We start from the raw sequence: 12,226 nt of genomic DNA on the forward strand, positions 1-12,226 counted from the left end.
CATGGCACCTATAAAACATTGCACTCAAATAACAATAACATGAAAACTAAATGAGATATCAACAATCCAAGTGCATGTGGTTACAGAGGAGGTTATGTGGAACACAATGCTATCAACTACATGTCACTAAATATCTCTGTTGGTGCATAATTAAAAATGTTCAGTTATTTTCTGAACACACCTCATACATAAGGAATTACTTATTTCTATATTACAGGTAAACTGACTTATCATGTGCAAGTGCTTATTAAGCATATTATCTATACAGAAGAATTTCATAATCTGAATGATTGAACTGTACAGATAAGTGTGTTTTCTTTTCACAATATGCTCCAATATAGTGTGGATGTTAAATAAAAAAAAAATTAATTAATTAAAATATTCTAAAACGCGTCAAAAATGACATTATAGCAACTTATTAAATAATGAAAAAAATATATATATTTTTTATTTATAGTCATATATATACACATATGTATGTACGTACAGAAACAAAAATTACATTGTATTAGGAAAAAAACGATTGGTGAAAATTTACAAACCTAATTCAATACTTTCTTGCACACTGAAGTTTGTTGACAAGTTATCATTGTGTTATAGAAATTGCTTGAAATATGATGTTAAGTATGGAATACTAAGAAAATTTGATAAAAACTTTATCTTAGTATAAACATCTCAAAAACCAGTCTATGAAAATGATTTAATTCATCAAAATTAACCTTATCAAAGTATTTATTCCTCATTGATAAATCAGCCTTTACATTTTGAAGTGAAACATAAACAGCTGTACGATTTGTTATTGAAGAGTCAGCCAATAATGGATATACAGTTAATCTACACCACAAGACTGATACAACATGCATATCTTTTCTCATAAAATTGTTACAATTCAATAGAAGGAATATTTTTTTAAAGATACTTTTAGTACATAATTAGATATATTACCATTAATATTAAAAAGTGCTCCAGCAAAAATTAGTATATCGTTTTTCAAGCTGCTGAGAATTTTCAAAAACATGTTTAGAAAAACAGTCACATTAGTCATTTTTATTAACAAAAAAAAAAAAAAAAAAAATTAATAACTCCTACAACTGTAAGTCAAAAGGTGGAAATTGGTCATGTATTCTTCAGCAACTACTATTATTTAATAACACCTGTTAAAATTAAGCACAAATTAAAATTAAACTATGCATTGAAGAGAATGGTGGCCACATTAAGCAACTGCTTTGAGAAAATGTTTGCAGTTTTATCAAGTAATCATTTTGATAATTAATAATTTTTAGAAAAAAAACCAAAAAGTGTGTGTGTTTTGTTTTTTAATTAAAGTTGAATTTCTCAAATTTGTATTTAATTTTAACAGACATTATTTACATCAATTTTCTTATAATTAAATTCTCTACAAAAATAACTAGATATCTATTTTGTTTATTGGTAAATTAACAAAGTTATTTTATTACAAACTTAAAAAAGTGTATTTTTCGACATAACCTTTTGTGTTTTACCCTGTTTTTCTTAAAACCTAAGTGAGATAGAGGTCTGGGGCCACTTTTTCTTAGATTCAATTTCTTAGATCAAAAACCATGAGGAAGCATCAAATTTACCCCTTGCTTTGTACCTCAAGAATTTTAGTACAGTTTAATTTCAGAGAGGTTGAGCAGAAAGCAGGGCTAAATGTTTCACAGCCGAAACTTGCCAACAAACCATTTTCTGACCCATGTTTATTGAACTTTTTTTCTAATTATTGGCGATAGAATCATCTCCCAAGATTGCCATGCAATTTGGAATCACTCTGCACATGTAAAACATGGTTTTTTTTTCTAGTATAGTTTGAATAAAATAACCCTTATCATAAGTATTTCAGCACTTTCATACAACTGGTAGGTTCAAAAATTGAAATCTTACTGTAACAGTTAATATTAACAATAAAAATGGTACTTTGTAGTTATTTTTAAACTCATCAGTGTGGTCAGCTTCTTAGGAATTTTTTCTGTCAAAAACTTTAATCAACCCTGACAATAACTAATCTATCTATTGACAATCATATAAACAATCTGTTACAAAAAGCTTTTTAACAAATAAAAACCAGTAAATAATATTTTAAAATACACATATAATGAACTGTTTAACAAGTTGCATACAAAAACAGAATATATTAATTTATTACATCTTAAGATTTTTATTTTTTGATGGTGTAAAACTTGCAGACGTTAAAACAGCATGGAAAAAGTATATTAACCATGCAAATTTTTATAACTGGATCAAACGGTTTAAATAAGGCAGAACAAGTGTCACTGATTTTCATTATAAAGAAGAGCAGTTAAAATTATGACTGATGGTTTGCAAAATTGCATTAATGATCATATTTGCATGGACAATGCATAAAAATTTGGGAAACTGCTGAAATTTATAGTAAATTTTGGCACTGTCCATTCCATTAGCCATGATAAGCTTAATTTCTGTAAAATGCATTCAAGGTAGGTTCTGAGACGGTCAACTCAAATCACACGACACCTGAATTCATATTTTATGGAACTTAAACAACTGTTTTTAGAAGAGAGTAATGTTTTTGTAGATTGCATAAGAACAAGTGACAACTTTAATTCATCATTTTGAGCCAGAATCTAAACATCACAGAACAGAATAAAACCATCCGAGTTGCCAGATGAGTTTCGTGTCTCTATGGTGAACAAATTTACAGATATCTCAGCATCAGGTAGATTACTTGAATGATGACAAATATCATTCTCTTCATTAATATTCATACCAGTAGTTGTTACCTGCTTCCTGTACTGTCTTTAGTAAATCCTTATTTCCACAGCAGGGAACTTGAATATACTCCTGATTAATACTGCTTGGCATCAACAAGCTTACGTACTCAAAGATTTTTTTTTTCTTAAGACATCCAGTATCATGCGCCAGCTGACTTTTGTCAGGAAATATTTTTTTTTAGCAGTCAATATGGTTACTTGGATAAAATGAGTAGTGAATTTACTTTATTGCAATATGTAATTATATTTAGTGATTTAAGTAATAAAAACTTTATAACTGGCCTTTTTATAGATGTTTCTAAAGCATTTGCCTCAGTTGGGCATGAAAGTTTTATTGACATGTTAAACAAAATAGGAGTTAAAGAGATTACTAATAGGTGGTTTAAGAGTTATTGGAGTAATACACAACAGTGGATAAAGGTAAATAATATAAAAAGCCTTGTAACTATTAAATTTGAGGTTCCACAGAGCTCTTTCCTCAGGCCAATTTTGTTTCTAATATATTTTAACAGATTTTGTGAAGGACAGTTTAATGGCAAATTGATGGCCTTAGAAGATAATATTGCCTTGGTTTATACCAGTTGTACTGTAGACAATAATAGAAATATGCTTGAGCAGGATTTGATTGCAATTAGACTTTGGTCTAGTAACAATGAAATGGCTATAAATTACAACAAAACAAATATAACAAATTTTTCTATAAATAGTTGTAAGAAGAGCTAAATACGGTATTAAAGAACATCACTGTCAAAAATAACATTGCTCTTTTAATATGGTATAATATTTTTTCAAAATTGTTTAATTTATTTAAACATGTATGTATATATATATATATATATATATATATATATATATATATATATATATATATATATATATATTTCTAGTCAATTCTTTTAAGAATCATATTTCTCTGTACTAATATACAAAATTATATTTATTTGATCAACCTAAGTACAGAACAATAAATAAAGTAGGATGATAAAGTAGGATGACCTTATTCCATTATACATGCAAAAGTTTTTTTGCAAATTTCTAGCATCAGTTGCACTACATTTTTTCAACTTATTCATATCAAATTACATACTATACATAAATACTATAAAAAAAAATTTATATTTTTTATAAAAGAATAAAACTTTGTTAAAATTTCATTATTAGATTTTATAAATATGAATTATAAAAATCAATGATTCAAAGAATTAAAATTAAACATTAGCTATTATATCATTTTTAACTCTTCATGTTTAATTTTAATTTTTAAAATTAAAAAAAAAATCTTTTATAGTTTTATAAAAAATGAGATTTTTTTTATAATTTTTATGTATAATATGTCATTTGATGTGAATAATTTGAAAAAAAAAGTAATGCAACTGATGAGAGAAATTTGCAAAAACACTTTTGCATGTATAATGGAATATGGTAAGTGTCATCCTATTTTATTTATTGTTCTGTACTTAGGTTGATCAAATAAATATAATATATATATAACTTATGACTCCCAGTAATGTAAGGATTCCAATGTAGGGTCATATATTTAAATCACCATTGAGCTGCTACGGTGGAACATACATCTAAATACATTACACTCCTTTTTGGGCAGTCTTATAATAAGAACTACTTTGCGACACGATCAAAGAGCATAGTTTAAATTGATATAAATTATTATAATTTGCTGAATTATGCATTTTTTGTCATCACTAAATCTAAGGATATAGTTTTATCTAAGAATATGCTTGCACATTAAATTTTAGTAACAGATGTAGTTATGTAAACAGTACATTAGTATGCTATGCAGCATTAAATAAGGTCCATTTCTGAGTATATCAGTTAATTTCTGTTCTGGTTTGGTTCCATTGTGATCTTGTATTATACTAGCAAATACCCTACCAGTTGATGGTGATGATTGGTCTAGTCTCATATGAGGTGCTTGCATCACCTCACCACTCTAGCCTCACACACAGTCCCCATGGGAAGCCCATTATTATTAAACAGAAATTTTTTTAAATTTAACGTAAATCTAATTCTATCATTTTTGTATTATTATTCATTCAGTTTAAAACCAGCTCACACAGTGATAGAGGCTCACAGTTTATTAATTCAGTTCATTAAAGTTTGTGCTTCAAACAACAAATCTTCACTAACATACATATATAAACACACACACACACATATTCATATAGCCTATGACACTCCTGGTAAAGTAAGGATTCCAATGCGGGGTCATACATCTAAATCAGTTCAGCTGTTGAGCCGCTACAGTGGAACAAACATACATTCACCCTACGTACATTATACTCCTTTTTGGGCAGTTGTGTAAACCTGTGAGCTAAATAATGTCATTTCTGAATGTTATAATTGTTTTATAAGAGGGACCTCAGGCTTAATTAAAAGTCACAAAATTTATGTTTTTAAATATTTCAGTTAAATATTGGACAGAAATTTGAAATGGTCTGAGAACATTCATGGCAAATAGAAAATTATTACAAATTTCTAGAATTTTATTTGGCAATTGTGTGCAGTAAATATGTATACGAGGTGCGACAATAAAGTAATGAGACTGATTTTTCTTTGCAAGATGTGGCAACCCTGCAGCTTGTGTAGGCACACCATCTTTGACCTTGGTCTATAAGCTACTTCTAGTCCAAGCGGCACATTGATGCAACTGCTCAGTTGAGAGTTGTGCTGTAATAAGTGAACACGTGTTTGTGTCTCTCGTCACAGAAATGAAACCGCAAAATATTGCGCAACGGTATGCCATTTCTTTTTGCGTTAAATCGTGTGAAAACGCAACGACAACTTATGGTAAGCTTCAGAAGGCTTTTGGAGAGGAGGTTACGTCAAGAGCTCAAGTTTTTCGGTGGCATAAAATTTTTAGTGAAGGCAGAACGAATGTTGAAGATGAAGACCGCAGTGGACGACCGTCAACCTCATGGATAGATGTCAACTTGCCCAGGGTGCGTGAAATCGTATGATCTGATCGAAGATTATCCGTGAAAATGATTGCAGAAGAACTCAACATCAATCGAGAAACGGTTCGTCTAATATTAACTGAAGATATTGGTATGAGAAAGATTTGTGCAAAAATCTCACACAACAGCGAGAAACACGGAAAAATGTAGCAGCCGATCTGTTGGAGCAAACAAAAATCAATCCAGATTTGTTGAGCCGTGTTATCACTGGTGATGAAGGTTGGTTTTTTTAATACGATCCAGAGACAAAACGTCAAAGTTCGCAATGGTGCTCAAAGGGATCACCCAGACCAAAAAAAGCTCGCATGTCAAAGTCAAAAGTGAAATGCATGCTTGTGTGCTTCTTCGATTCCAAGGGAATTGTTCATAAAGAGTGGGTGCCTCCTCGACAAACAGTTAACCGATATTTCTACAAAGAAAATTTAGAAAGACTTCGTAAGCGAGTTCTTCGTGTCTGTGCCAACATTGCTGATAATTGGATTCTGCATCACGATAATGCGCCATCCCATACTGCTCTGTCAGTACAGCAATTTTTAACCTCAAAACAAATTTCAGTACTACCACAGCCACCTTATTCATCAGATATCGCTCCGTGCGACTTTTTTCTATTCCCAAGAGTCAAAATGGCGGTCAAGGGACACCATTTTCAAACAACACAAGATGTCCAAAAAGCTGTGACGAGGGACAACACAAACACGTGTTGACTTATTATAGCACAACTTACGATTGAGCAGTTGCATCAATGTGCCGCTTGGACTAGAAGTAGCTTATAGACCAAGGTCATAGATGTTGTGCCTACGCAAGCTGCAGGGTTGCCACATCTAGCAAAGAAAAATCAGTCTCATTACTTTATTATCGCACCTCGTATGTAAATAATACATTTTTCCCTGTAATAATCTAAACTAGAAAATGGCAATTGCTGTTGGGAAGGTTGAACAATATATTGCTGTTGAACAATATGAAGGAAAATAAAAGATGCTCATAGTTTTACATTATTTTTTGTTTTAGAGATTCTTCCCTTAAAGCACTTGTTTTTAATTTATAGAAATGTTTTTTAAGAAAGGGAAATTTTAATTAATATAATTATAATAAAGCAAGGATTTTGAGAATAGGGAGGGTTTTCTCAAAACCCTCCCTCAAAATCTAAATGTTTTTCTCAAAATCTAAATGTAAAATATTTAAAAGCATTACTGAATATTTATTTCTTAAAATTTATAATCATGTGCCACTGAAAATTAAAAGTACTGATAAGATGAATATGAAATTAAGTGCTTTAAAGAATTGCCTTTTTAAAAATGAAACTGTTGAATTCTTATTAAATTCAAAATAAATTGTGCTTCAATATATAATTAATTAAATATATAAGTTCAGTCTCAATTAAATGCAGGACACAAAAAGTTATTGAGCTATACACCCTGAACTTTGTCTTTGGCTATAAGGACTGCAAACACCACACAAATTTATTTTATGATAATATTAATAATATACTACTACTGCTACTACTACAGAGTAAAACTGCATGTTGGATATGGAATTCATTTAGCATTGACTATACATGCATAACTAAACTGTATACAAAACTCCAGTGAAGAAAAAGTGATATTACAGAATCAAGTGTTAAACTTTAAACAAAACCCTGGGGGCTTTGTGAGTAAAACAGAAAACCCTACAATTGAAAAACAAGATAACACTACACAATATTTTACAACTCTACTGTCAGAGAACTCCTGATTTCATCAACTGCATCTAATATTGACTGAACTCTAAGCTACTGATAGGTCTAACTTGGCCTTTAAGTTGATAAAAAAGTTTTGATTTTCTTTCAGGAATAAAATAAAGATAACACACTTTAATGCAGTCAATCAAATTATTATCAACATAATATAACACAATGCACCTTTCCACAGCACAGCAGATCTTGATATAGTATTATTTTAGCGATTAATGCATGCCTATAAATAAAGTTATCTGTTAAAAATTCCCATGTGATAACTTACTATTACAGATTGAATTCTTATATTTTAAAATAGCTCTATTAAACAGATCTGGATATAAGGGTGATTTATTTACAAAAAAATCGTTTTTACACTAGCAAAACAAAGTTAAATTAAAAATAATTATTTAATTTCACAAAATTAAATTTTTTATTATCAATAAAAAAACATAACCTTGATTAATGATGTATATATTATGCATTATCACAAAAGCCAGTGAAGGGGGGAAAATATCAGGACATATAAGTTTTATTTCCTGACTCATTTAACATTGAGACCTACAGTAAATTTTATATTTAAGTGGATGGGTATATATATTTTTGTGTTTTTAAGGATAGATAAAACCTATTAAAATGAAAGAATGGGTTAATTTTTTGTTGATCATTAACATATTTAACCGATGAAAAAAGTAAAAATTAACTGATACTGTAATCAAATATTAAATTTGTTTATTATTTTTCAAATTCATGCTTATGTTAAAAAAATCAGATTAAAGTTGTTAAATATGGGTCATTTTGAAATAAATATAATTGTACTAAATTAATAATATTCATTCTTTCCTTTTTTATTTTTTTAATAAAAAACATACATACGAATTTATATAATTTTAATTCTTATAAAAAAAATCAGTACATTATGATAAAATCAGTATTTATCATAAGAAAACATTATTTTGATAATAGAAAATTCAATTATTTTTCAAAAACACTACATTTAATTTAATACACATAATTAAAAAGAGATCCTTGAATTATAAAACCAACTGGCATTCTTTTATAAAACATGAGGATAAAATAAAAGTATGGCTAAAAAAATAAATATATTACACCAATACATAATATTGAAAATTAATACACACAGCATACATTTAATGACAATAATTTTTAAGTGTTTGAATAAAAATAATTATGGAAAAGAAAAAAGCAAGTAGGAGTAGAATATCAGAATAAATCTTATCCTGATAGAAATAATTTCTTAATCCAAAAGATTACGTACAAAATCTGTATATAAACATATAAGTGAAAATGTTTAATGCATTAAAGAAGTTAGTTTTTCTGGTATAAAAAATTATTCTAAAACATGGAGTTTACATATAAAATAATAGTTTTTCAGAATGTTTTATGCTCAGCAAACATAATAGTTTAAATGTTTTGCAGATTAGAAAACATTTAATTTTATTGAATAAAAATGAACCTTTACCAAAAGTAAGTGCAGGAAAACACTGTACAGTTACATGTTAATTAAAAGTATTTACATATTACTATAAGAAGTCAAGCCTCAGTGCATATATGTAGTATGTTGATGATGCACAATAACTACTTTATGACTGTTCATTCAAACATCGAAGGCTTTCAACTGTCATTTATTTTATGTAATGTATTGTTTGATACCACGGGCCCGGTTAAAGGCAGATCCTGGGAAAATAGTATCTATGGGAAGTAAAAGAGGATAATTTGCAAAGACTGTCATTTAGCTTTCCATTTTACCTGCACTGGAGCAGATCTACAATTTTTAATTATTAATGACTTTTCCAAATATAGGTGTGACCCATGTGTTAGAAAAAATGATCACTCATAGTACGCCCCATTAATACAAATGCCTCATCGAAACTTACCAAAACTCAAGGCAACTAGGAGAGTTTAAAGGGTAACGATGATACTGAATTTATTGATTTTTGTGAGTCCAGTAATTAAGTAAATATAAAACTCAGCCAGGCACTTGACCTTATTTCTAGATGGGCTTAAAGGCTGATAGTCTGTTAAGAGTCCATTGCTTTTTTGACTAAAGAAATTGCACACTTATAAAAGGGAAAAATGCACAGCTCAAGCAAACGATTACCGATTTGAGTTTTTCTGGCTTTGAGACACAGTGTTCTGCTAATGAATTATGTTATGTAGTAAGTAATGTTAACCAAAGAAAATTGTAACAATACAAATGTAAACCTCTTGCTTCTGGTCTTGTGAAAAATGAGGAGTCTTTGTCTGCTAAGGGTTCACCTGCTTTTGTTTCTACTGAGCTGGATGATGTCCAGCATGGTGATAAAGAGAGACATGTATCTAATACATCTTGGACTGTAGTTAGCAAAAAAACTTAACAAATTAAAAGTGATAAACCAGGTGCTGGTAAGAATAAAATTTCTTTGTCCAGCAAGATTGTGAAGAAGGCATATTTGCCATGGTTTTCTGTTTAACTTATTAAGTGCCTCAAAGAAAAAATGTGTAGCTCACAGAAAATTTACATAATGCAGCGCCCAAACGGATTATGCTTCTTTCACAATGCTATGTAAAAGGGTTGCTTAAGACGAGATTAAAAAGTGATTTTCATGTTACTACTTAAAGAAAACTGCTGCAGAATCGCATCGAATGCTTGTTGAAGCTTACGGTGAGCATACTCTTGGTAAATCACAGTGCTTTGAGTGGTTTAAAAAATTCAAAAGTGGTGATTTTGATGTGAGAAATGAAGAATGTGGAAGACCACCAAAAAAGTTTGAAGACAGCAAATTGCAAGCATTGTTGGATGAGGATGATGCTCAAATACAACAACTCGGAGATCAATTAAATGTAACATGAGAGCTGCCTCCATACATTTGAAAGTTATGGGAAAGATCCAGATGGGAAAATGGGTTCCACATGAACTGAATGAAAGAGCAAGAAAACCAAAAAACCACTTCCGAAGTGCTGCTTGCCAGGTATAAAAGATAGTAATTTTTCCATTGAATTGTGACAGGTTATGAAAAGTGGATATATTTTGAGAATCCTAAGTGAAAAAGATCATGGGTAACTCCAGGCAAACCATCGACATTGATTTCAAGACCAAATTGCTATGGAAAGAAGACAATGCTCTGTGTTGATGGGATCAGAAGGGTGCGATCTATTATGAACAGCTAAAACCGTTAATACTATACCGTTAATGCTACACCGTTAATGCTACAAACAATAAATGATTGATTTAAATCAATCATTGCGTGAAAAACAATCAGAATATCAAAAAAGGCAACACAAAGTGATTTTGCTTCATGATAATGCACCATCACACACAGCAAAACTGGCCAAGAAAATGATTGAGGTGTTCAGTTGGGAAATACTTTCGCATGCGGCTTACTCACCAGACTTGGCTGCATCAGACTACTATTTATTTGCATCAATAGGATATGCACTTGCTGAGCTGTGCTTCACTTCTTATGAAAATGGCTCAATGACTGGTTTGCCTCAAAAGAGCAACAGTTTTTTTGGTATGGCGTTCATAAATTGTCAAAGAGATGGGAAAAATGTATAGCTAGCAATGGACAATATTTTGAATAAAATATTTTTTATCATTTTCATAAAATAAATGTGTTTTTCTATACAAATATTCCGGTTTCATATTTACACACTTGGTATATGGTAAAACCTTGTAAGAGAGCGTTGTTTGCTATCAGATTTGAAGCTTCTACTAAAGTTGCTGATATTGAAGAGTTTTTGAAGGTGGCTACTGGCGCATCAGAGGTAATTTGCATCCTGCTGAATATTATATAAAAAATTGCAGTATCTGAGGTTTGACATAAGGGAAAGTTAAGTTTCCCTTACTATGGGAAACTTAATTTGAAGAATGTTTATGATGAAAAAGCTAACTCTACTAAAGAGTCTGTGTCCCAGGAGGATTGTAAACTAACTAATGATGATAATTCATCGTAGACTTCTGAACCTTTGCTAAAATGCTTGTGATTAGGTCAAAACAAGAATTCTTTACTTCTATAGTAGGTTCATCTTATGATATCACTGCATTTGATCTGATCATAGGTGAATATTTTCTGAATGAGTAAAACAGTTTACTATGTGAACAGATTGTGCTGCTGTAGGAGACTCATGGTGGTGTTGCCTTGATTACAGTTAACTCTGGAATCCAGTGTTGTAGGCAAAGAAATTTTAAACTTGCTACTAAGTGTATCTATATCGAAATCAAAGCTTGCGATGGAAATAAAATATTACTGAGTAACCAATACTTTTCTCTATATACTCATCTGGACGTCCTAATCGGCTATTTGTGACAACTAGAGGTTCTGTTGGCCAATGTTGAATGCAGAATTGTTATGGTAGGTGATGTTAATATAGTTTCCGTTGATGGGAGAAATGTACATCCAAATTGTAATGCTTTTGACTCTTGCAAGAAAACACTTGTGATGTTTAACTTTTTAGACAACTTGAACCTTTCTTTGGTAATTATAATCTTCCTCTCAGAGGAAAATCCATGATGGATCTTGTCTTATGCAATGCTGATCATTTCAGTATGTATTGAAAACGACAGGTTGATAGTTACTTATGCACCATATGTTCCTCTCATGTTCTCTGTTTAAATTAAAGAAGTCATAGGTGCCTGCGTAAAGGAACTTTTGATTTCAGAAGAGGAGACTTTGTTGGTTTATAACATACCATTTGCAAATTGGTATTCAGTTTATTAAGCTTTTACTGCTGATGATGCTCAGTCGCTTTTGATGAAATTCTCTCTAGTGTCC

At 30.5% G+C, this 12,226-nt stretch overlaps 1 protein-coding gene across 1 annotated transcript; it reads left to right on the forward strand.

Moving 5' to 3' along the window:
• The first annotated feature begins 2,975 nt into the window (after nt 1-2,975).
• Nucleotides 2,976-3,491, forward strand: LOC142322640 (uncharacterized). Its single transcript, XM_075361720.1, has one exon. The coding sequence runs from the start codon at nt 2,976-2,978 to the stop codon at nt 3,489-3,491; it is 516 nt and encodes a 171-aa protein (XP_075217835.1).
• Nucleotides 3,492-12,226: the final 8,735 nt, after the last annotated feature.

This window comes from Lycorma delicatula, chromosome 4 (genome assembly GCF_047948215.1).
Source record: "Lycorma delicatula isolate Av1 chromosome 4, ASM4794821v1, whole genome shotgun sequence".
Classification (NCBI taxonomy): Eukaryota; Metazoa; Arthropoda; class Insecta; order Hemiptera; family Fulgoridae; genus Lycorma; species Lycorma delicatula.

What these genes read in the sequence shown, in the direction of transcription:
- LOC142322640 (XM_075361720.1), top strand. Translation starts at nt 2,976, where the DNA reads ATGAGTAGTGAATTTACTTTATTGCAATATGTAATTATATTTAGTGAT.